General features: G+C 49.8%; 1 protein-coding gene across 3 annotated transcripts; it reads left to right on the forward strand.

Annotated features, from left to right (window-relative positions):
* SMIM41 (small integral membrane protein 41) lies at positions 1 to 25,063 on the forward strand. 3 transcript variants are annotated; one of them, XM_054444160.1, is made up of 5 exons: positions 626 to 1,033; positions 3,685 to 3,987; positions 4,720 to 4,801; positions 8,419 to 8,515; positions 25,049 to 25,063. In XM_054444160.1, the coding sequence occupies exon 1, from the start codon at positions 632 to 634 to the stop codon at positions 911 to 913; it is 282 nt and encodes a 93-aa protein (XP_054300135.1). In that variant the 5' UTR covers positions 626 to 631; the 3' UTR covers positions 914 to 1,033; positions 3,685 to 3,987; positions 4,720 to 4,801; positions 8,419 to 8,515; positions 25,049 to 25,063. The 3 variants fall into 3 exon arrangements, with proteins under 3 accessions (XP_054300134.1, XP_054300136.1, XP_054300135.1); XM_054444161.1 differs by lacking the exon at positions 25,049 to 25,063 and having other exon boundaries at positions 595 to 1,033; positions 8,396 to 8,515; XM_054444159.1 differs by lacking the exon at positions 25,049 to 25,063 and having other exon boundaries at positions 1 to 1,033; positions 3,685 to 4,801; positions 8,396 to 8,514.

Here is a 25,063-nt window from a genome sequence, read left to right on the forward strand (position 1 = left end):
ACCCGAATGTCTCCCTGCTGTGGAGTGTGCAGGAGGCATTGGCCTGCTTGTCCAGCCCCAGGAGGCTTCTGAAGGGGATGATGGACGAGGAAGGGTGGGACTCACCCTTATGGCTGCCCGTGTGCCTCCTGGCTCAGCAGCCACCTGGGCCATCTAGCAGCATAGAACTTTGATCTAGGGACAAATAGCGCAAGAATGGGGACAATCACTTTTGTCTTGTGTCCTGCTCAGAGGGGCAGCACCCCAGCCTGCAGCTGGGATGGGGTCTGAGGATCTTCTCAGGGCTCTGCCCAGGTGTACCTCTTGGCCCACTTTGCGAACGGGAGGGACTCTTGGGGACAGGGCTCCTGGTTTTGGCTGACTGGACTTGCATGAGGGTACCTGTGGGCCTTGGTGATGAGAAGAAATACAGCAGGCCCGGAGTCTGGGCCTATGGAGAAAGGGCCGTAGCCACAACGGCTGGAGCTCTTTGTCTAGGAAGTGCCCGAGCGCTCTGCGCAAGGGGTAGGGGCGTAGGGCGCCTGGGGTCCGCCCCTTGGTTCCCTCCCCTACGCAGCTGCCGGCCCGCCCGCCAGTCTGGGCTCCCGCACATCTGGCGATCCCGCCACATCTAGGCAGCCGGCGCTGGAGCATGAACGGCTCTCAGGCGGGCGCCGCGGCTCAGGCCGCCTGGCTGAGCTCCTGCTGTAACCAGTCGGGGTCGCCGCCGGAGCCCCCCGAGGGGCCGCGCGCGGTGCAGGCGGTGGTGCTCGGCGTGCTGTCCCTGCTGGTGCTTTGCGGGGTCCTGTTCCTGGGCGGCGGCCTCCTCCTCCGCGCCCAGGGCCTGACAGCGCTGCTGACCCGCGAGCAGCGCGCGTCCCGCGAGCCCGAGCCCGGCAGTGCCAGCGGAGAGGACGGCGACGACGACTCCTAGGCGCCCGGCTGCGGTCGGTGGTCGCGGCCTCCAGGCAGCCCCTGACTCCGAGCGGTCCGGAGCATGCCCGACGGCTGCTGCGGTCCCGACCCCTTACCCGAAGCCGCGCGCCCCACACAGGTGAGAGGGAGGGTAGCGGGAGTGTGGGCGCGGGGGTTCGGGTGGGCTACAGTAGCTTCCTTACGGAGGAGGCTTCTTGGGGCGCGGCAAGGCACCTGTCTTTGGAGAATGGGCTCTTCAGCGACTCAGGTTCCCAGCTCTGTAAGTCCACGGCCGGTGGGGCTGCAGCCCACCCAGGTGTGCGGTATGAGGAGGAGGCCGCCCCGCCCCGGATTGTGTCTCCTGCAGCTCTGGCCCCCTCCTCCCATCTTAAGTGTTTCAGCCTTATGTTCTTTTTCTAGGAACAGAGGCTGCTGTGTAACTGTGGGGTGGTTGTGGAGGCAGGAGGATGACAGAGGAGGGAGTCTGGAGGCCACAGTGTGCTTTGGGGGCTTCTTCCCTAGCCCCCACCCTCACCTCCACGGTCTGCATCTGCCCCAGCCGCTATAGGTCCTAGGCCCAACTCTGCGGGCCCCAGCACTGCCCACTCCACGGGGCTGAGGAGACAGGCAGACAGCTCCAGCCTTTGGCCTCAGCTTCCTGAAGCCTTTTCCCTGGGAGGGTGCTTGAGGGCTATTCCTTGCCTGGCCTCCCTCTTGAGACAGGGAGGGGAGTGTGGTCATGTTTGAGGGCAGATCCAGGGGCCTGGGTGGCCCTGAGGAATGGGGAGGTGTGTGGAAGGCCCTTCCCTGGACCCTGCTCAGGTCGTGGTGAGGGGTGGGGGAGTAGATGTAGCCCAGAGCAAGGAGCTTTGTGTGGTGTGTGTTGAGGGGTGTGGGTGGCAGGGTTCCCAGCAGCTGGGGGGCCTCGGAAGCGCTGCTCCAGGAAGTGGGGCTGAGGATTTCCAGCTGTGGGGGCTCTGTCTGGGTGTCTCGCTCTGTCTCTCCAAGGACAGGAGCCATCTGGAGGGAAGGGCCTGGATGGCCTGAGGACAAGGTAACTACAGGCGAAAGCCACCTGGGACAGAGCCACAGGGGCTGGAGAGGTCTTCTCTGTTCCCTCTGTTCAGCTTTGCACCTAGGAGCCCCTGGGGGTTTCTGTGGGTGGGAGTGTTTGTTTGTCAGGGGTGACTTTGGCTTCTCTTGCCCCCCCCGATTCTGGAGCCCCTCCCCTGCTTATCTGGGGTAGGGCAGGGTCCCAGTTTCCATCCGAGAAAGGAGTCAGGCTGGGTGCCTGTGAGGGGCAGCGGGAGGATGTGGGCAGGTGCAGCTAAGCAGCTGCGAAGCTAACGCCGATGTGTGATCCCTGCCCAGCAGCCCAGGATTTGGCACTAATCCTGCGCAGCGGCACCACACTGGCCTTGCTGAGCCAGGGACTTCTCACCTCAGGGCCCCGCCACCCCCCCACTCCACCCCCTAGGAGGGAGGGTTGTCCAGGGCCCTGAGGGGTGTGCGTGGTGTGTCTGTTACTGCACCTGGCACAGGCAGGGGGCTGGGCCCAGGGGACATTCCCCCCTCCCTTTGCTGGGGGAGAGGGTGGGAACTTCCTCTCTTGATTGTACCCGGTTTCACCCAGCTGCCTTGCCTGTCACCCTCTGGCCCCATACTCTCCTCTCCTTTCCCAGCTGGGAGAGAGGGTCTCCAGATCACTGGGAACCCCTTCCTTTTACATGCGGGAGAACAGTAAGTGACATGCTCACATGAATGACAGAGCTGGAAGCAGACCCTGGGCCCTGATTGCAAGTTCAGGCCCCCTTCTGGTACTTGGGGGCCCCTCTCTGTCCTCTTCCCTTCCCTGATTTTCTCATCACTCTTTGAGATGCTGGTGCAAAACGCGGCCTCTCTTCATACATTTGCGAATCAGGGATGGACCCCCAAACCCCTGTGTCACTGCCCCCTTCCCATCCTGCTTCCCCGGGGCCCTGCCTACCTTCTTGCTGTGGGGAGCAGTCTTCCAGATGCCGGCAGCAGCTCCTCAGCCAGCTGGGCTCAGCTTTCCTGGCCTGAACCTGAGAGGGGATGGGCTTAGAGGGTCAGCTGGAATAAACATCTGTGGAAAAAAATCCAAGCAGTTAGAGCTGAGGGATCAGGGCCGAAGGCTGATGACCTTCCGTTTGGCCTTTGGGCTCAAGTTCCTGTGGTGTGAGGGTGTAGAGTGATTTGGTGCCGGGAAGGGCTGTGCCCCCAGCATCATCATGTCTGCTCACACCAAGGACAGGGCTGGGGTGGGGGTGTAGAGGTGGAGGCAAAGGCTTTCTTCATCCAACTTCCTCCCGTTGCTGTTCCTGAGTCCAGTGCTTGGAGGGCAGGGCGTGGGGTGTGCCAGGGACCTCAGTGTTCCTGTGGGAAGGGACTGAGATGTTTGCTGTGGAATTCTGACCCTGGTCAAGGCTGTCAGGCTGAGTGGGCAGGAAAGAATGTGGAAAATTGGGAAGTGGGTGCTGCTGTTACCCCATCAGGCTCCAGCTGGGAGTGAGACGTGGGGGATGGGTACAGGTCTGAGTACCAGGGAGAGAAGCCAGGCACCTGAACTAGCCAGCTCACTTAGACTGCACCATCCATAGGGGAAGGGCTGGGGCAGCTGATGGGTTCAGATCTTGCCCTAACTTTCCTCCAGCCCCTGAGATTTTCCCTAAGCTGGGAAAGGCTGTGAGAGGTTTATGTAGTCCATTCCTCAGTCTCCACATAGTGCAGCTCCCTCTCCAGCAAAGACGGGGGTGGCTCTCTCTACAGATTCCTGAGCCCCACATCATCTGCCAACAAGAGAGCCTGCTCTCCTGCTGCCGCTCTGGGGATCCCCTGCCACCTTCAGCCCATTCTTGCTGCAGATGACAGACTGGGAGATACCTGGCTTGTGGTGAGACCTCAACCTGGGATCCTTGCACCCAGCTGCTGCCTCTGAACTGCTCCACTGGATCTCCGGAAGTGCTCGGTGTGGTCCTGGACCTGGGAGACCTGCACTCCCAGCCCGCTTGAGGCCTGCTGCATGTCCTGGGCACTGAAGTGGCCACACATCCTGGATGCCTGGTGCAGCAGGTGCTGGCTGTGCCCCCTGCCTTCTGGCCTCTGAGGACATGAGTGCAGCGCCTGTCCTGTCTGGTGTGAGTCAGCAATGGTCTGACAGTGACCGGCCCCCGCTGCAAGTCAGTGCCTCCCATTTGCAGGCCTGCAGCACCCCTGCAATCCAGGAATGCTGCATCACTTTCTGTGGCCTGTTATTAAATACGCTGGTGATGCAAGCTTCAGGTCTACGATCTATGTCTCCAGCCCTTGACTCTAGGAATTAGTGGTTTGTTCCCCGACTCCCCTCCAGTTTTACCTGTTTCTAGCAGATATAGCAACCCCAGCCCCTGTCCCCTGGCCTCTCCTCAGTGGTGGCTTTTCCCCTTGCACCCTCAGATCCACATCTTCCGAGGGTGGGTGTGAAGTGGGGCAGAAAGCCAACCTCACGCCAGCACTCGGCTGCCCCCCTGTGGCCAGTGTGGGCAAGAGCACTGCTTCATTCAACCAGTCACTGTTGGGGTCTGTCTCATCAGAGTCCAGCCCAAGCCTCGGCTTTGAGATGAGAGTGGGTATCGTGAGCATGTGCATGGAGTTCTAGATTGCAAAACCTTCCTAAACCTCAGTCTCTTAGTTTATAAAATGTAAGTGACAATATCATAGGTTTTTCATTGATCAAATAGGTAACATGCTTATTTATTGATAAGGCTTTCTGCATAGTAATCATCCTGTGGCATCATTGTTTTCCCTGAACCTGACCATTCCTAGAGAGGAGAAGAAGAGAAGAGAAGAGGAGAGGAGAGAAAAGAAGAGAGGAGAGAAGAGAAGAGAAGTGGAGAGGAGAGAGGAGGTATAGAACCAGCCCTCTATTCCTGGGAACACTCATTTTATTCTCTTTTCCATGAGTATTTACTGAGTGACCGCTCTGTGCCAGGCATACTCTAGGATGTGGGGATGAGGAGATAAACAAGACAGGGCTGGGCGCAGTGGCTCACGCCTGTAATGCCAGCACTTTGGGAGGCTGAGGCAGGTGGATCACGAGGTCAGGAGTTTGAGACCAGCCTGGCCAACATGGTGAAACCCTGTCTCTATTAAAAATACAAAAATTAGCTGGGTGTGGTGGTGCGTGCCTATAATGGGGAGAATTGCTTGAATCCAGGAGACAGAGGTTGCAGTAAGCCTAGATCGTGCCACTACACTCCAGCCTGGGTGACAAAGCAAGACTCCATCTCAAAATAACAACAACATCAACCACAAACAAACAAACAAACAAAAAAACCCCACAAAAAAACAAGACAGAACCCCTGCCCCTGAAGAGCTCACATTCTAGTAAGCAGTGGTGCTCACAAAACTGAAGTTAAAGTAGACAATGAAAAGAGCCCAGAGTGAAAGAGCCGAGAACAGAGAGTGAGAGCTCTGCTGGGATTAGCAAAGCACAACTCACAGAGGAAGTGGCATCAGCACTGGGCATTTACCTGGCAAGAAGAGGGCAAGAGCATTTCAGGTAGAGATTTGGAGGTGTGAAGCAGTGAGCTTTGGAAACGGGGCTGGCGCAGGGCGGGTGAGGGAGGTATGACCAGGGTGGTGGGTAGGGCCAGCCTGGGCAGGAGTTGGAGCTTACCCCAGGAGCAGTGAGGTGTCTGGAAGGTTTCATGTGGGAAGTGACATGTTAAGATCTGGATCTTAAAGAACTTGGGGGTAAGCCTGTGGTGGGGATAGCAGGCTGGAAGTAGAGAGGAGGCAAGGAGGCTGTTGTCAAAACCCAACATAAATGATAGTCGCCTGGACCAGGGATAAGAAGAGGGCCAGGGCTGGGATGCCAGCTTTGGTCACTGGTTGGATGTGAGGGATGAGGAAGAGGGAGGAGGGGAGGACGATGTTCTGGTTTCCAGCCTGAATACTGTGTGTGTGGTGGTGCCACCCACTGAGAGGATGTGTTATCAGTTAGAACTTTTTTGGTCTGAATTTACAGAAAACCCAAACTATATTTGGCTCAGGCAGAAGGGAGCGTATTGTCCCATGTAAATGAAAAGTCTAGGGGTGGTTCTGGCCGCAGGCCCATCATGATTCAGGGCTCTATGGTGGGAGCAGGCCTCAGTTTCCCCTCCTCTCGTAGCTCTGCTTGCCTGTGTCGGCTTCTGGCAGTGTAGCCTGGTGGTCGAGAGCAAGGACTCTGGAATCACGTGGTCTGGATTTGGATTCTGGCACTGTAGTTATTAGCTGCATGGCTTGACAAGGCCCTGAACCTCTCTGTGGCTCAATTCCTTCGTCTTTAGGGTGGGGAAAAATAGGGCCTAGCTTGTGCCATGTTTTGTTAGGATGAAGTGAGATCCACACATGTAGGGTGCTTGGCACATACCTCATGCCAAGAAAATGCACTGTGAGTGTTGATGGTGTGCGTTCCCGGCCTCCATGTGAGGCAGGACATTGGCTTTAAGCCTCTCAGGTTCAAACCTATCAGGAAAGAGGGAGGTCTTCTCCCATGTCACTCGGGCCAAACCCTGGGGTTTGCTGCTATTGGGCCTGTTTGACTCTGTGCTAACCCTGAAACAGTACTACGCTGAGAGGATGGAATGTTCTAGATTTTGGTAACTTGCTGTACTCGGGTTGGGGTAGAGGTGGAGGGAACACCAGAGACCACAGGGTCCAAAGCAGAGGGCTGTCTGTGCACCAAATCTGGGCCTGTTCAGTCCTGGGGTGAACAGATGCTGGGTGGCCGTGAGATAACTCGTGTCCGCTGCTGATGGGGCCATGGGCAGATGGGCAGCTGATGAGCTCAGCTGTGGCTTCTTGAGTTGGAGGCGAGCTGTCAGGTGGACAATGAGTATATAGGACTGGAGTTCAGGAGAGAGAGTTCTGATCCCTGATGCTGCTGGAGGTGGAAAGTAAAGCTGCAGGAATGCATCAGAATGAGGCGAGAAGGCAGGGGACGCAGGACGCAGCCCTGTTGGACCACCACTTAAAGGCAGGAGCAGAGAAGGAGTGCTCAGGGATGGGGGAGGGAGCCCGAGGAGTGGGCTGTCTTGGCAATTGAGGAAGAGAGGATTTCGGAAACTGAGGGGTTGGCCAGGGGCGTCCATACCCTGAGCAGTTCTGGGGTGCTGAGAGGGGACCTGCAGCCTGGGACCTTGGAAGGAAGAAGTGGGGAAGGCTTCTGCCCATCTGAGCTGCTCCCACCACTACCCCTCAGGTTCCAAAAAAAGCTCCACACAGAGGAAGATGGTGGTGTGGTTGCCTCTGGTCTGCGAGCCCACTGCAGGGAGAAGAACAGACTTATTAGAATATACTCCTTCATGCTGTATGAATGCTTTCCCAGGCACATGTCTCACCTAGGCATAACAAGACAATAAAAAAATAAAACAAACACGCAAAAAGGATCCTCATCCTGCTCCACAGCTGCCGGGCTGCCCTTCCCAGCCACAGCTGGCTTCCACCAGGCTTCTGTGTGTCCTGCCAAGAGGCCGAGGCTGCAGCCGCACGCCCACACCCACGGCTCCTCTGGGTGTCCACCTGCCCCAGCTCAGAGCTGCGGCCCCTCTGGGATCCCTCCTTGAGAGGCTGTGCTTTATGGCCATGCCTTCTACTCTTTCAACCTGCTCACTCCGACATTGTCACTCTGGTCCCTTGACCTCTTTTACCTCTGCTTCCTGCCTGACCCTCAGCCTGTTCCCGACTGCCCCACTTCCAGTGTAGATTGCCTGGCTCGTTACCTCAGTCACTGTCTTGCCCATGACCTAACTTCACTCCATCCACAGAACCATCCCGGTGAAACCTCATCCCTGGATGACTTCAACTCTCTGTCCTTTGAACTTTTACCCAGGCTGCTGGGTGCCCCCGAAGAACATCACACCCTTGAGCAGACTGATGGCACTGAGAATGGTCACGGGGTCCCACTGCCTGGCCCTCGCTGCAGCCAGCTCTCTCTCCTGCTGCATTACTGCAAGCCTTCCCTGCTCTTTCAAACCTGACCCTCCCACCTCCCAACTCTGCTCAGGTGCCCTCTCCTCCTCCTACTTCCCATGGAAAATAAGTGGCCAGAGGAGGGCCGGGCCTCTGCCTCTGCAGCCTCTGCAGCCCCTCCACCCCGGTGCTGAGCCACCCCGCTTCCTCCTTAACTCGATTCTTCAGTTGCTCCTCTGCTGGCTGTCACGTCCAAGCATACTCCGGTTTCTGCCACCTTAAAATAGCGCTCTTTGCACCCACTGCCGCCTTCGGTTACTATCCTATGTCTCACTTGTCTTTACAGCCAAACTTCTCCAAAGAGTTACCCACGCTTGCCGTCCCCACTTCCTTGCCTCCTGTTTATGTCTCCATCCTCTGCAGCCTGGCCTCCAGCCTGGCCTCCACCCGGCTAAGCTAACGGCCAGGTCGTCAGATCCCCTGGGTGGTTGCTGCAGCGGCTGCTCTCCTGGCCACATCTGCTGTGGCTGACCCCTTCTCACAGATCTCCTCCTGCTCCTGTGGCAGTTCCCGAAGAAGCTTGGTACCATCAACAGGAAAGGATGAGACTGTGGACTCCAGAAGAACACTGCTGGGGCTTCTCCCCGAGTCTGCCACTTGCTGTGTGAGTTAAATCCTCTCCATCCTTAGGAAAATGAGATAGTGATCATGCCCACTTGGCAACACTCAAACGAGATGAAGGGCGTCTTAGCGTCTGGGCACCGGGGCTCTGGAGTGCCTGCCGGGTTGAATTCAGGCTCCTTCAGCTCCTAGGCCTGCCCTTGGGGCATCTCCCGTCTCTCCTTGAGAGTCTTGTACCAGGGTTTCCTCTTTCCTGTCCCAACACCAAGTTCCTCTGGGCTCTCTCCTAGATCTTCCCCTGGGCTCCCTGCCCTTGCCGGGATGGAAATCACCACCTCTCGGCCCATGGCTCTGAAATCAGCAGCCCCAGCCTAACCTGGCCCCTGAATGCCATGTTAATCTGCCCACCCATTCTACAGAGATTTATTGAGCAGCTACTGTCCCAGGCACCGGAGAACGTGTTGTACATGAGACAGAGAGGTCGCTGTCCCACAGAGCCTGAGCACTTGCTGGTGGGAAGGGCCCTTCAGTGTACCTGTAAGCAAATGCGTGAAGTGCCTGCAGAGAGTGATTGTGCTGCAACGGAAAGACAGCAGGGTGACGGGATGGAGACCTGTGGGGGACTTTCGTGAAGGTGGCCAGGGAAAGCCTCTCCAAGGAGGTGACACTTGAGCTGAGACCTGACCTGTGAGGTGACTCCAGCCAGGGAAGATCTGGGGCACAGTGTTCCTGCCAGAGGGGTGGGAAGCTCCTGGGGTGGGAATGAGCCTGGTGTGTCTGAAGGGACACCAAGAGGCTAGTGCGGATGCGGAAGGACTGTGGAAGGTGCCAGAGCACACCCACAGCCAGGTTCTTCCCTTGGAAGCCGTCTCCCTGGCAGGTTCTGCATCTTAGAGGATGGTTTCTCCACCCCAGCAGCTGTCCCTGATTCCCCTCCACAGCCAGTGCGTCACCAAATATGGTCCCTTCTGCCGGATGGAAAGCTTTGTTTCATGTCCCCGGCCGCCACCTCGCCTTGCACCTGGTCCCCATGTCCCTTGGGGCTTCTCAGCCCACCCATCCTCCACACTGTTGTCAGAGTCATCTTTAGCAGAGGAGCGTTCTGTCTGGCCACACTGTCTGGTCCCTGTTTCACACTCCCTCAATGTGGTGTCCACTGCTCATAGGATGGCATCTTCCTGTGGCTCCCCAAACTGTTGCCCTCTTGATTCCCTGCTCCTGTATCTCTCACTACTGTCCCTCATGTGCTCCACCATCTCCAGTCTTCTGGGCCTTTGAGGAGGCTGTGCCCACCCCTCTGCCAGGCACCGAGTCTTCAGTGGCCGTGGAGGAGTGCCAGGCTCCAACCATTCACCCCTCACTCATCCAGACACCACTGCTTGTAAAGCTTGTGCTGTGTGCCAGGCACTGCTCCTGGCACCAAGGGAAAAAAACCAGTGGAATTCCCTGCCCCTGTGCTGCCTGCTTTCTTGTGAGGTGAGACAGATGATAAAGTACACAATTTAAAAATAGAGCCTGTCAGATGGTGTATTAGCTCCTGGGGCTGCCATAACAAATACCACAAGCTGGGTGGCTTGAAACAGCAAACATTTATTCTCTGGTAGTTCTGGAGGCCAGAAGTAGGAAATCTAGGTGCTGGCAGGGCCATGCTCCCTCTGAAACCTGTAGGGGGATCGGGTAGGGTGTCTCACACCCATAATCCCAGCACTTTGGGAGGTTGAGGTAGGAGGATCACTTGAGTCCAGGAGTTGAAGACCAGCCTGGGCAACATAGTGAGACCCCCTCCCCCATCTCTACAAAAATATTAAAAAATTAGCTGGGCATGGTGGTGCATGCCAGCTACTCTGGAGGCTGAGACAAGAGACTCACTTGAGCCTGGAAGGTTGAGGCTGCAGTGAGCCATGATTGTGCCATGCACTCCAACCCAGGCAACATAGCAAGACCCCCGCCTTCAAAAAAACAAAGCAAAACAAAAACCTGCAGGAGAATCCGTCCTTGCCTCCGCCTCGCTTCCGGTGGTGACCGGTGGTGGTGGCCGGCAATATCTGGTGTCCCTTGGCTTGCAGCTGCACAGCCCAGCTCTGTCCCATCACATGGTGTTCTTCCCACATCTCTGTCTCCAAATTTCTTATGAAGACACCAGTCCTTTTGGATTTGGGGGCCCACCCCAGTCCAGTATGACCTCGTCTTAATTTAACTAATTACATCTTCAATGATCCTACTTCCAAATAAGGTCACATCCTGAAGTACTCAGGGTTAGAACTTCAGCACATCTTTTTTTGGGGGGACACAGTTCAACCTATGGAGCAAAGCAAAGCAGGGAGGGTGCATGGAGAGAGCAGGGGAAAGGCTGGAATTTTAAATGGAATCATCAGGGAAAGTTTCACCAAGAAGGTGTTGTTTGTTTGTTTATTTATTTATTTATTTTTGAGATGGAGAATTGCTCTGTTGCCAAGGCTGGAGTGTGATGGTGTGATCTTGGCTCACTATAACCTCCACCTCCCGGGTTCAAGCGATTCTCCTTCCTCAGCCTCCTGAGTAGCTGGGATTACAGGCGCGCGACCACCACACCTGGCTAATTTTTTATATTTTTGGTAGAGACGGAGTTTCACCATGTTGGTCAGGCTGAGTCAGGCTGGTCTCAAACTCCTGAACTCAAGTGGCCCACCTGCCTCGGCCTCCCAAAGTGTTGGGATTACAGGTGTGAGCCACTGTGCCCGGCCAAGAAAGTGTTATTTGAGCGAAGACCTGAAAGAGAATGGGCAATAGAGAGAGTGGGGAGGGGGCAGGGGGGAAGCACTCCAGGCCATGGAACAAGTGCTGAGACCCAGAGGAAGGAGCACACCTGCTGTGGTCGGGGAACCATGGGGAGGCCCAGGGAGCTGCAGTGAGTGAGCAGGGAGCACCGATGAGAACACAGAGAGGCTGCAGGTGAAGTGGGTCTTCCATGGAGAGCCAGAAAATGGACTTGTCTTGCACATTTTCTCAGGAAGCCACTGAAGAGTGTGCTCTACTCGAACCAGAGCGTCAACCTGAAATGACAGAGGACTCTTCATGCTCTGGCAGAGAGGAAAGACCGGGCAGCCGGTCTCATGAGTTCTCAGTTGTTGTTGGAAATCCATAGATGGCTGGAAATGCTTGTTGGCTGGAAATCCATAGATGGCCAGTGAGTGGGGAAGCTTCTTCTTGAATACAGGTCCCACGCCTGGCTGCCATCCTCACCATCCTCCCAATACACACTGAACCTCACTGGACGCCCAAGAAGTACTTTAGTGAAGGATCAAGTAAGGGTTCCAAACCCACAAAGGTGATGAAGCTTAACCAACTCTCTCCTTTCTTGTTTTTATTTTTGTTATTTTTTTCTTATGAAAACAGGGTATCACTCTTTCACCAGGCTGGAGTGCAGTGGCACAATCATGGCTCATTCTAGTCTCAAACTCCTGGGCTCAAGTGATCCTCCTATCTCAGCCTCCCCAGTAGCTGGGACTACAGGCGTGTGCCACCACATCTGGCTATCTCCTTTCCACCATATAGAGTTCCCTGGCGTTTTTGGTCCACGGTCCCCTCTGCGTTCTCATCACGGGTTTCAGGTTTCAGGTGGCCATTCAGGGAGCTGTCTTCAGCCTGAGCCTCTGCTCTTTCTGCAGATGGAGCTCCTGGGGGCTTCAACTCAAGCTCCATCTTTGGAATCTCTCTCTTCTTGAGCAACCTAAACCCATTGACCCCTACGAGAGCTACTCTTTGTTGAAGTGGACAGTCTATGTGAACTCTCCTCTTTTCATGACTTTGAACCCATTCCTTGCAAATAAATCTGGCTCAAGGTGGATGTGTCTGCTTCTTGGACTGGTTTGCATGATAAGAGCCACTATATTCGCTGGGAACTTCCCTGCCCGAGCCATCTGCTCAAATGCCAGCTCCGTTAGGATGGGGATTTCTGCCGTTTTGCACTGCACATGGAGGACCATGGGGAAATATGTTATTGAACAAGTGGCACTGCTCCTTAAATTTCTCCTTTGATCATAGAGTGGGGAGGAGGGGGGAACTGTAAATGTATGATAGCTCCTTAACTTTCTCAAACAAAAATGTATGAACTCCCAGAAATGTCCCAGAATCTAATGGAGGCACATTGGAGTTGGTCATATGATATGCTGCTGGCGTGAACAGAGGATTTAGGGAAGTATCAATAGCAAAGTTTAAGGAGGACAGTTGGTAGACTTACAGATATTGTCAGGCTCATCTTTTGGATTCAGCAATAATGAAGTTTTGTGAGGAAATCAAATAATTCCAAAATGTTTTCAAGGCTGTCAATTCTTTAAATACCACTCTTCATGGATTTGCATTTTCTCCCAGTGTGCAGGCGGGGTGGAGAGGGACACGGCCACGTAATTGGTTGAAAATTTGAACGGCGTGCTCTTGTACCTGGGAGGGCGTTCCAAAGGCTATGAAAACATTGGGAGCAGACTCAACCACTTCAAAGGCACAGGTGGCTGGTGAATGGAACCCTTTGCTGCCTGCTGGTTCCCAATTCTGAATGTATCTTTTTGTTTAAAATGTCTTTGTTACAAACCAAACGTTACAAGAATTGTAGGGGAAATGAATTAAAAGCAGAAACAATATTTCATCCTTTGTCATTTGAGAGAAAGGATGAATATTTCAAAACCATTTGTCAGAAAGCAGAGAGTTATGTCCCACTTCTCCTCCCCCAGAGACCAAGGCGGTGTTTCTTTCAGTGGGTTCCAAGGTCCTCTAGCGCCAAGGGACTTTTGTGGGTGTTACTTGGAAAAAGAGTGGTTAATAACTTGAGGATTTTGTGTTAAGCAAAGATAAACAGGCTTCTTTATTGTAGTTCTTTAAAGAGGCATTACTATGCCAATATTAGGATGAATCTAAAAGGGAGAGGATTTCAAAGAAGATTTGGCCAAATAATTCTTTTACCTCCTTCTTTTTTTAGAGGAGTATCTCATGGGACCACCATTCCAACAGACATGCTTTGGGAAACATTCTAAAACCTTCCCTTTGGAAGAGTAGAACAATTTTAGAAAAAAACAAAACAAAACAAAACAAAACCATGACACTTCAGATGCATTTCCTTTGCTTTGTCAGGACAACAGCATAAAATTAATTTTATTCCCAAGGATTGTAATGCCATGTTACTAAATTTAAATTTACTTTTTTTTAGTAAAGTAGTTTTTAAAAAAACTCTTTTAAAGAGTGATTTAGAAAACACACATTTTGGGCCGGGCATGGCTGCTCACGACTGTAATCCCAGCACTTTGGGAGGTCGAGGCCGGCAGATCACAAGGTCAGGAGATCGAGACCATCCTGGCTAACACGGTGAAACCCTGTCTCTACTAAAATACAAAAAAAAAAAGAAGAAAAAATTAGACTGGCGTGGTGTGGTGGTGCACAGCTGTAGTCCCAGCTACTCGAGAGGTTGAGGCAGCAGAATTGCTTGAACCTGGGAGGCAGTGGTTGTAGTGAGCCGAGATCTTGCCACTGCACTCCAGCCTGGCGACAGAGTGAGACCCCGTCTCAACAACAACAACAACAACAACAACAACAAGCAAAAAAATCCACACATTTTGGAACTAAAACTTACATAAAACAAATCTCTACAGGGAGTGTTGGCCAAGGATATTCAATAATTTCATACAGGATGGAAATGTAGCCCCAGAATTTCATTTTTGCCACAACTATTTCACCCAAACTTTGTTGTGCTCTGTGGTTCCGGCAACTTGGCTGGTTTTCCTGTAGCATGGTTGTCACAAGGAAGGCCTGTTCCTTGCAGGTGGACTATTTTGTTTGCTGATCTCTGTGGCAGCCCGGCAACCCTGTTGTCTAAAATGAACTGACCCAGAGACTGGGGTCAGTAGGCTGGGCCATTGGCTGAGGTGTGGGGATTCAGGGCCAAACCCAGGGAGCCTAAAGGCCTGACTCGCTGTCTGTGCTGGGAAGTTGGCTGTATTGGCCAAGAGACTGGTAATGTTTTACTAAATTAATCTAGCTTATCTTGGTATGTTTTTATCATGTTATACATTTGGAACTTTAGCTTCTGGGTTGTAATGCTGGCTTCTGTGGTTATGGCTGAAGATTGTCAGGTTGGCTGTATTGCTGGACTAACATAATAGAAATGGACAGATTCTTTATTCAATTGGATTATCATTCAACAAAAGCAACCCTTTTGGAAAAATCTGGCCGACTGGGGCACGGTGGCTCATGCCTGTAATCCCAGCACTTTGAGAGGCCGAGGCAGGTGGATCACCTGAGGTCAGAAGTTCGAGAACAGCCTGGTCAGCATGGTGAAACCCTGTCTCTACAAAAAATACAAGAATTAGCCAGGCATGGTAGTGGGCGCCTGTAATCCCAGCTACTCGGGAGGCTGAGGCACGAGAATTGCTTGAACTTGGAAGGCGGAGGTTGCAGTGAGCCAAGATTGTGCCACTGCACTCCAGCCTGGGTGACAGAGCAAGACTCCATCTCCAAAAAAAAAAAAAAAAAAGAAAAAGAAAAAAAAGAAAAATCTAACTTGAACAATTCCTATGAAGCTTTTTGAATTTTTTTTTTTTTTTTTTGAGACGGCGTGTTGCTCTGTCACCCAGGCTGGAGTGCAGTGGCACAATCTCAGTTCACTGCAACCTCTGTCTCCCAGGTTCAAGCAATTCTGCTTCAGCTTCCTGAGTAGCTGGGACTACAGGTATGCGCCACCATGGCCAGCTAATTTTTTTGGTGTGTATGTTTAGTAGAGACAGGGTTTCATCATGTGTGCCAGGCTGGTCTCAAACTCCTGACCTCAGGTGATCTGCCTGCCTTGGCCTCCCAAAGTGCTGGGATTACAGGCCTGAGCCACTGCGCCCGGCCAACAAAAAGCTTTGTTCTTGTTGGGTTAAGGCTCACTCAAAGAGGGAAACTCTTCCATGCACATCCAGGTAACCTGTGTCTCTGTACCCCCTGGGATGTTGGTCAAGCTATGGCTTGGCCTCCAAAGGCACTTGCGGCTGGCCATTCGCTGCTCCTCCCTCCTGCTGTGCTCTCACCTCTTGGCCTCTGCAGCGCCCTTTGCTGTCCTTGCTTCCTCTGTTTTCAATCAGTCTAGGTGTTCTCTGGATTTAGTGGAGCTTCTGTCTCTCCTCTGGGTCTCTCATTTTAAAGTCTAGCTTGAGCGTCTTCATGTGGTGCTAGGTGCCAAGAGGTTAGTTGATGACCTTCTGCTATAATATGACCAATGGTCAAAGCAGGTCACAAAGCCAGTCCAGATTCAAGGAGAGGGAACATAGACTGCCCACCCCTATACCCCTGCCCCCTGTTTTTTTTTTGGAGACGGAATCTTACTCTGTCACCTAGGCTGGAGTGCAGTGGTGTGATCTCAGCTCACTGCAACCTCCGCCTTCTGGGCTCAAGCGATCCTCCTGCCTTAGCCTCTGGAGTAGCTAGGACTACAGGCATGTGCCATCACACCCACTTAATTAAAAATTTTTTTTTTGTAGAGATGGGGTGTTGCTATGTTGTCCAGGCTGTTCTTGAACTCCTGGGCTCAAGTGATCCACTCTCCTTGGTCTCCCCCCTGGATGTTACGATCCACATCGCAGGGGGGCGAGCGCCCCCCACAATGCGGGGAGTAATATCACTCCCCTCTCCCCCCCGGATATTACGATCCACGGTGGTCCCACAGCGTGTTTACGTTACTGTCAGTAATATCTTCTCCGCCTCTGGAAATTACCAACTATATCACAGATGGGTGTATATCCTCTGCAGTATTTGCAGTAATAGCATCCTGTTCCCCCTGGATATTAAGAACAATATCACAGGAGTGTTTCTACCCCCAGTAGCATTGGGTGTAGTATCATCCTCTCCCATGTTGAAATTAGGAACAATATCACTGGGGGCTTGTCCACCCCATGCTATATTGAAAGTAATATCATTCTCTTCTCTCCTGGATCATGGGAACAATATCACTGGGGTGGTGTACACTTTCCGCGGTATTGGGAGTAATATCATCCTCTCCGCCTTGGAATATTAAGGACAATATCACGGGGGGCTGTACACACCCTGTGCTGTTAAAAAGAATATTATCCTCTCCCGCCCTGCATATTAGGAAAAATATCACAGAGTGGGTGTACACCTCCTGCGATATAGGGGGTAATATCATCTTCTCTTCTTCTGGATAGCACGAACAATATCACACGGGTTTGTACACTTTCTGTGATATTGGGAGTAATATCAATCTCTCTGCTTTTGAATATTAAGAACAATGTCACAGAATGGATGTACACCCCCTGCGATATTGGGAGTCATATCAGCCTCTCCTCTCCATGGATATTGGGAATAACATCCCACGGTGGGTGTACACCTCCTGCTGTATGGGGAGTCTTATCGTCCTCTCCCTTCCTGGCTATTAGGAACAATATCACAGGGTGGCTGTACACAGTCTGCGATATTGGGAGGAATATCACCCTCTCCCCCTCCGGATATTAGGAACAATACCACAGAAGGGGTGTACACTTCCTGTGATACTGGGAGTAATAGCATTCTCTTCTTCCATGAATATTAGAAGCAATATCACCGGGTGGATGTACACCCACTGCTATATTGGGAGTAACGTCATACTCCACCCCCTGGATATTATATTTGGATCAATATCACCTGGTGGGTGTAAACCTACTGTGATATTGAAAGTAATATCATGCTCTCTCACTCCCTGGACATCAGGAACAATATCACAGGTGGGTGTACACCCACTGAGGTATTAGGCATAGTATTAGTATTCATTATTACTCATTTATTATTAACATTAATATTAATTACCAATATTAATATTAAGAAATTATTGCTAATAAGTTTTTGGATTATTAATGTTAATATCAATTATTAGGAGCTACTATTACTGTTTTCTAATGAATAAGACCAGTACCAGTTATTAATATCAGGCATTATTAATAATTAATATTAATAATTTATTGTTATCATCAGTATAGCTATTGAATATTATCATTATTATCGGTATTGATTTTAAAAATTATATTATCAGTTATTAACATTGATAATTTATATCAATTAATAATTGATATTATTAATTGCGATACGTAATATTGCGACATTCCTCACAATATCGCAGAAAATGTACATGTGATGTTGTTCCTAATAGCCAGGGGTAGACGAAGACATTACTCCAAATATCGCACTGGGTGTACATCCCTTCTGTGATCTTATTGCTAATATCCAGGCGGGGAGAGGAGGGTATTAATCCCAATAATCCAGAAGGTGTAGACCTCCCCTGTGATATTGTCCCTAATATCCAAAGGTGGAGAGGAAGATATAGCTCCCAATTTCGCAGGGGTTGTACACCACCCCTGTGATATTGTTCCTGATGTCCGGGGTAGAGAAAATGATATGACTCACAATATGGCAGGGGGTGAACACCCCCTCCATTATATTGTTCCTAATATTCAGGGGGGAAGAGTATGATATTACTCCCAATATCCCAGGGGGTGTATAGTATCCCGACCTGTGATAGGCTCCGCCACGATGCGGGGAGTACTATCACCCCCCTCTCTTTCCCTGGATGTTACGATACACATCGCAGGGGGGCGGGCGACCCTCGCGATGCGGGGAGAAATATCACCCCCCCCCCCGGATATTACAAGCCATATCGCAGGGGGGTGGACACCCCCAGTGATGCGGGGAGTAATATCTACCCCCCTTCCCCATGGATAGTAGGAGCCACATCGCAGGGGCGTGGACACTCCCCGCTGATGCGCAGAGTGATACCAACCCCCGTCCCTCCCTGCACGTTAGCAGCCACTGGGGACACACAGTGTATTTACAATATTTCCAGTAAGATCATCTTTTCTATTGAACCTTATGAACAAGATCACAGAGGGGTGTACACCTCCTGAGATATTGGGAGTAATATCATTCTCTCCTCCACTGCATACTGGGAACAATCTCACAGGGGCGTGTATTCCCCCTTCCATATGGGAGTCATATGATAGTTGCCTTCCATATATTAAGAACAATACCAAAGGGGGGATGGACACTTTGACGATATTGGGAGTAACATCATTCTCTCTACCCCTGGATATTAGTAGCAATATCACAGGGGGATGTACGTTTCCTGTGATATTGAGAGTAGTATTATTTTCTTCCCCGCTGGATATTAAAAACAATACCACAAGGGGCATTAAACCACCTGCCAAATTTGAGGGAATGTTATCCTCTCCCCCGCCCCCACCCCCGGATATGAGAGACAATAACACAGGGGTAATGTACACCTACTGCTTTATTGGGAGAAGTATCATCCTCTCCCTTCTTGGATATTAGGAACAATATCACAGTGTGCGTGTACGCCTGTCGTGAAATTCAATGGAATGTCATCCTGTGCCTCCCTGGATATGACGAACAATATCACAGGGGATGTACAACTTCTGGCATATTGGGAGTGATATCATCCTCTCCCCTCTGGAAGTTAGGGACAATATCACAGGGGTAGTGTACACCCTCTGTGATGTTGGGACTAATATCATCCTCCTGCCCTCTGGATATTAAAAACCATATCACAAGAGGCGTGTACACACACTTCAATATTGGTATTAATACCATCCTCTCCCTCTTTGGATATTTGGTGCAATATTTCAGGTGGGGTATACACCACCTGCAATATTGGAAGTAATATTATTTTCTCCCCCCCTGGATATTAGAAACAATATCATAGGGGGTGTGAACAACCCCTGCGATGTTTGGAGTAATATCATCGTCTCCCCTCATGAATATTAAGAACAATATCATAGGGGTGGGCGTACACCCCCTTTGATATTTGATATTATCCTCTTCCCCCTGGATATTAGGGACAATATCAGGCAGGGATGTACAGACCCTGCGACATTTGCTGTCATCTAATTGTCTCTCCCCTAGATATTAGGAAAAATGTAACTGGGGATGTGAACACCCCTGCGATATTGGGAGAAGTATCATCTTCTCCCCCCTTGGATATTAGGAACAGTATCACAGTGGGGGTGTACTGCCTCTGCGTTATTGGGAGTAAAATTATCCTCTCTTCCCCTGGATATTAGGAAGGGTATCAGAGGGGGAGGGTGTACATTCCCTGCGGTATTCAATGTAATCTTATCCTCTCCCTCCCAGGGTATTAAGAACAATATTAGAGGAAGGGTGTACACCCTCTGCTATATTGAGAGTCATATCATCCTCTTTCGCTCTGGATATTAGGAACAATATCACAGGGTTGTGTATACCCCCTGCGATATTGGGAGTAATATCATCCTCTCTCCCTCTGGATATTATTAGGAAGAGTATCACAGGGCTGTGTACACCCCCTGCGGTACGGGGAGTAATATCATCCTCTCTCCCTCTGGATATTAGGAAGAGTTTTACAGGGATGTGTGCACCCCCTGTGATACTGGGAGTAATATCATCCTGTCACCCTCTGGATATTAGGAAGAGTATCACAGGGGTGTGTACACTCCCTGCAACGTGGGTAGTAGTATCATCCTCTGCCCCCTGGATGTTAAAAACCAAATTATGGGGGTTGTACACCTGCTGCAATATTGGGAGTAATATCATCCTCTCTCCCCCTGGATATTAGGAACAACATCACAGGGGAGTGTCCACCCCCTGGGATATTGGTGTAAAACCCCCTGTGATATTAGGAGTAATATCATCCTCTCGCCCTCTGGATATTAGGAACAATATCATGGGGTGGGGGGTGTACACCCGTGTGATATTGAAAGTAATATCCTCTCCTCCACAGTTTTTAGAAACGAAATCACAGTGGGTTGTACAGCTGGTGCGATATTGGTAGTGATATCGTTCCCTCCTTTCCTGGATATTAGGAACAACATTACAAGGGGGTTGTACACTACCTGCGATATTTGGAGTAATATGCTTCTTTGCCCATCTGGATATTAGGAACAACATCATGGCGTGGGGGTCGTGGAAAACCCCGGCTATTTTGAAACTATCATCCTCTTTTTCCCTGGATACTATGAACAATATCACAGGAGGGATGTACACCTTCTGCAATATTGGGAGTAATTTATCCTCTCCGCCCTGAATATTTAGAAAAATATCACAGTGGGGTGTACACCCCTGCGATATTGGGAGTAATATCATCCTCTCCACCCAGGAAATTACTAACAAGGTCACATGGGGGTGTGTACTACCCTGCGATATTGGGAGTAATATCGTCCTCCCCAAACCTGGATGTTAGCAACAAGATAACAGAGGGGGTGTACACACCCCGCGATATTGTAAGTAATATGATCCTCTCCCCCCCGGATATTGGGAAAAATATCACAGCGCAGGTATACATTTCCTATGCTGTTGGGAGTAATATCATTCTTTTCGTCTCTGGATATCAGGAACAATATCACAGGGGTGGTGTACATTTCCTTCGATATGGGGAGTAATATCATCCTCTCCCTGTTGGGATATTAGGAACAATATCCCAGGGGGGTGTCCACCCTCTTCGATATTGAGAGTAATATCATCCTCTGTTTCCTTGGATATTAGACACAATATCACAAAAAGGTGTACACCCCCTGCGATATTGGGAGTAATATCATACCCTCCTTCCCTGGATATTAGAAAACAATATCATCAGGGGTGAACACCCCCTGCGATAATGGGAGTAATATTTTCTTTTTTTTTTTTTTTTTGAGACAGAGTTTCACTCTTGTTGCCCAGGCTGGAGTGCAATGGCACGATCTTGGCTCACTGCAACCTCTGCCTCCCGTATTCAAGCGATTCTCCTGTCTCAGCCTTCCGAGTAGCTGTGATTACAGGCATGTGCTACCGCGCCCAGCTAATTTTTTTTTTTTTTTTGGTATTTTTAGTAGAGACAGTGTTTCTCCATATTGGTCAGGCTGGTCTTGAACTCCCAACCTCAGGTGATCCGCCTGCTTCGGCCCCCCAATGTGCTGGGATTACAGGCGTGAGCGACCACGCCCAGCCACCACTTAGCATTTTCATTTTACATTTGTTGAAGTTATAGATTGATACACACATTGATTGCTGCTTTATTATATACACTTGCATATACATAAAATGGGAAATAGAAAAGAATAAAATGGGCACAGTATCCCTAAAGTTTCACATTCTGAGACATTTTAAAAATATTTGCGATTTAGAAATTTGTTTCAATTAAGAAACTGAAGTATACACACACAATGAAGTATTATTCAGCCTAAAAAGGAATAAAATCCTCTCCACTGCAGGAAAAAATGGATGAGATTGCAGGTCTGTATATTAAGTGAAATAAGCATGACAAATATTACAGGTCCTCACTTATATGTAGGAACAAAAAAGAAAATCTTGGCCAGGTGTGGTGGCTCAGGCCTGTAATCCCAGCACTTTGGGAGGCTGAGTCACACGGATCACTTAAGGCCAGGAGTTCGAGACCTGCCTGGCCAACATAGTGAAACCCCGTCTCTACTAAAAACACAAAAAATTAGCTGGGCGTGGTGACATGTGCCTGTAGTCTCAGCTACTCAGAAGGCTGAGGCCCAAGAAGCACTTGAACTTGGGAGGCGGAGGTTTCAGTGAGCCCGGATTGTGCCTGTATACTCCAACCTGGGCAACAGAAAGAGATTCCAACGCACACCTACACACAAAAGGAATCTCAGGAAGGTGGAGAGTATAAAGGGGGTTGGCAGATGCTAGGAAGAAAAGGGGTGGGATGGGGAATGAAGAGAAGTGGATAATTGGGTCCCAAAATACAGAAAGATGGATAAGTGAGTTCTAGTGTTTGATAGTACAGTATGAAAATTTTAGCTCACAAGAATTTCTTGCATATTTCCAGATGCTTTGGTAAGAAGCTTCCTAACTTTCTCATTATGCTGGTTTTTAAGCTCTTCTCTTTCTGTTCTTGAAATCATGCTTTTTTTTGTTTTTTTTGTTTTGAGATGGAGTTTCACTCTCGTTGCCCAGGCTGGAGTGTAATGGTGCAATCTTGGCTCACTGCAACCTCTGCCTCCTGGGTTCAAGCGATTCTCCTGCCTCCACCTCCCAAGTAGCTGGGATTACAGGCATGCGCCAGCACGCCCAGCTAATTTGTATTTTTAGTAGAGACGGGGGTTTCTCCCTGTCGGTCAGGCTGGTCTTGAACTCCTGACCTCAGGTGATCTGCCCGCCTCCGCCTCCCAAAGTGCTGGGATTACAGGCGTGAGCAGCCGCGCCCGGCCCATGCTGTATCCTTATCTGTTGTCTCTTGTTGTTTGTTTGTTTTTGAGCCCAGATATAACTTCTCACCTATATGTTCAAATGATTTTTAACATGAGTGCTAAGAAAGTTCATTGGTGGAAAAGCAGCCTTTTCAAGAAATGGTGTTGGAGAAACTTGATCTCCACATGCAGAAGAATGAAGGTGGACCCTATGTCACACCAGGTGCAAAAATTAACACAAACTGGATCAAAGACCTAACTCCAAGTGCTAAAAGTATAATATGCCTAAAAGAAAACATTGGCCACACTTTCATGACATCAGATTGGGCAATGCTTTCTGGGATGTGACACCAAAAGCATAGGCAACAAAAGAAAATTAGACTCCTTGGATTACATCTAAATGACAGACACTTTTGTGCATCAAAAAACACTGTGAACTGAGTGAAAAGATAACCCGTGGATTAGGAAAAATATTTGCAAATCATATATTTGAAAAGAGGCTGATATCCATCATATATAAAGAACAGCCAGAACTAAACAACAAGAAACCCAAAGCATCCCATTAACAATGGTCAGAAGATTCGAGTAGATGTGTCCCTAAAGAAGATATAGCAACAGCCAATAAGCATCTAAAGTGATGTTCAAATCACTAATCATAGGGAAGCGCAAATCAAACCAAGAATGTGATACCACACATTTGGATGGATATGATAAACAAACAAGCACTGGTGAAACTAGAGGGAAGTAGGAATGCTCGAATCTGATTGGAGGGAATGTAAAACCGTGAAGGAACAGGGAAAATAGTATGGCGTGTACTGGAAATAGTAGAAATAGAATCATCAGATGTTCCCGCAGTTGCACTTGTGGGTACCTACCAAAAAGAATTAGAAGCCAGGAGTGGAAGAGATATTTGTACACCCATATTCATAGCAGCATTATTCACAATAGCCAAAATGTGGAAGCAACCCAAGGGTTCGTGGACAGATAAATGAAAAAACACGCTGCAGTTCATTCATACAATGGAAGACTATTCAGCCTTAAAAAGGCAGGTACTTCTGGCCGGTGCGGCGGCTCACGCCTGTAATCCCAGCATCTTGGAAGACCGAGGTGGGAGGATCACCTGAGGTCAGGAGTTCAAGACCAGCCTGGCCATCTTGGTGAAACCCCATCTCTACTGAAAATGCAAAAAATTAGACGAGCGTGGTGGCGTGTGCCTATAGTCCCAGCTACTCGGGAGGCTGAGGCACAAGAATCACTTGAACCTGGGAGGCGGAGGTTGCAGTGAGCCCAGATTGTGCCACTGCACTCCAGTCTGTGCGACAGAGTGAGACTCCATGTAAACACAAAACAAAACAAAATAAAACAAAACAAACAAACAAAAAAAACCAAAAAATAAAACAGACAGGCACTTCTGACACAGGCTGCAACATGGATGAACCTTGAAGGCATTATCATGAGTGAAATGAATAAATCCCAAAAGGATAAACACGACCAGGCTCAGTGGCTCGCACCTGTAACCCCAGCACTTTGGGAGGCTGAGGCAGGCAGATCACTTAAGGTCAGGAGTTCGAGACCAGCCTGGCAGCCTGGCCAATATGGTGAAAGCTCGTCTCTATTAAAAATACAAAAATTAGCTGGGTGTGTGGGGTGGCACACGCCTGTAATCCCAGCTACACGGGAGACTGAGACACAAGAATCGCTTGAACCCACGATGTGGAGGTTGCAGTGAGCTGAGATCACGACACTGCACTCCAACCTGGGTGACAGAGAAAGACTGTCTCCAAAAAAAAAAAATAAATAAATAAAAATAAAAATAAAAATAAATAAATAAATAAAAAACCACGGTATGATTCCACTTATATCAAGGGTCTAGAGTAGTTAAACTCATAGAGTTGCAAACTAGAATGGTGGCCCCCAGGGGTGGGCGAGAAAGAGGAATGGAGAGTTTGGTTAATGGGTGCAATTTCCATTTTGAAAGATAAAACTGTTCTGGAGATGATGGCGGTGATGGTTGCTAAACAATGTGAATGTACTTAATGTTATTAAACTGTAAACTGAAAAATAGTGGAAATTGTAAATGTTTATACTGGCCATTCTATATGAAATAATATATATTTATAATTTTTAATATTTATACGTGGTATATTTTCCCATAATGAAAGATTAAAATTAAAGCAGTTGGATCTTTAAAAAGAAAAGAAAGAAGCGAATAATACACACCAGCTTTCTCCTGATTAGAGGAAGAGCCCCAAAGCTTCTATGGACACTCACTTTTCTCTTCTTCTTGCATTATTATGAGGAAATCCTTAAAGGCTGGGGAACTTGGGCAACTTTGGCTAATGAGGAGCTCTGTGCCTTGAGCCCCCCAGGCCATAGAATAGTAAATACTCCGTCTGTGCCTCCAGCCCTGCAGTGTGAGG

The sequence above is a fragment of the Pongo pygmaeus genome, chromosome 10, assembly GCF_028885625.2.
Source record: "Pongo pygmaeus isolate AG05252 chromosome 10, NHGRI_mPonPyg2-v2.0_pri, whole genome shotgun sequence".
Taxonomy (NCBI): domain Eukaryota; kingdom Metazoa; phylum Chordata; class Mammalia; order Primates; family Hominidae; genus Pongo; species Pongo pygmaeus.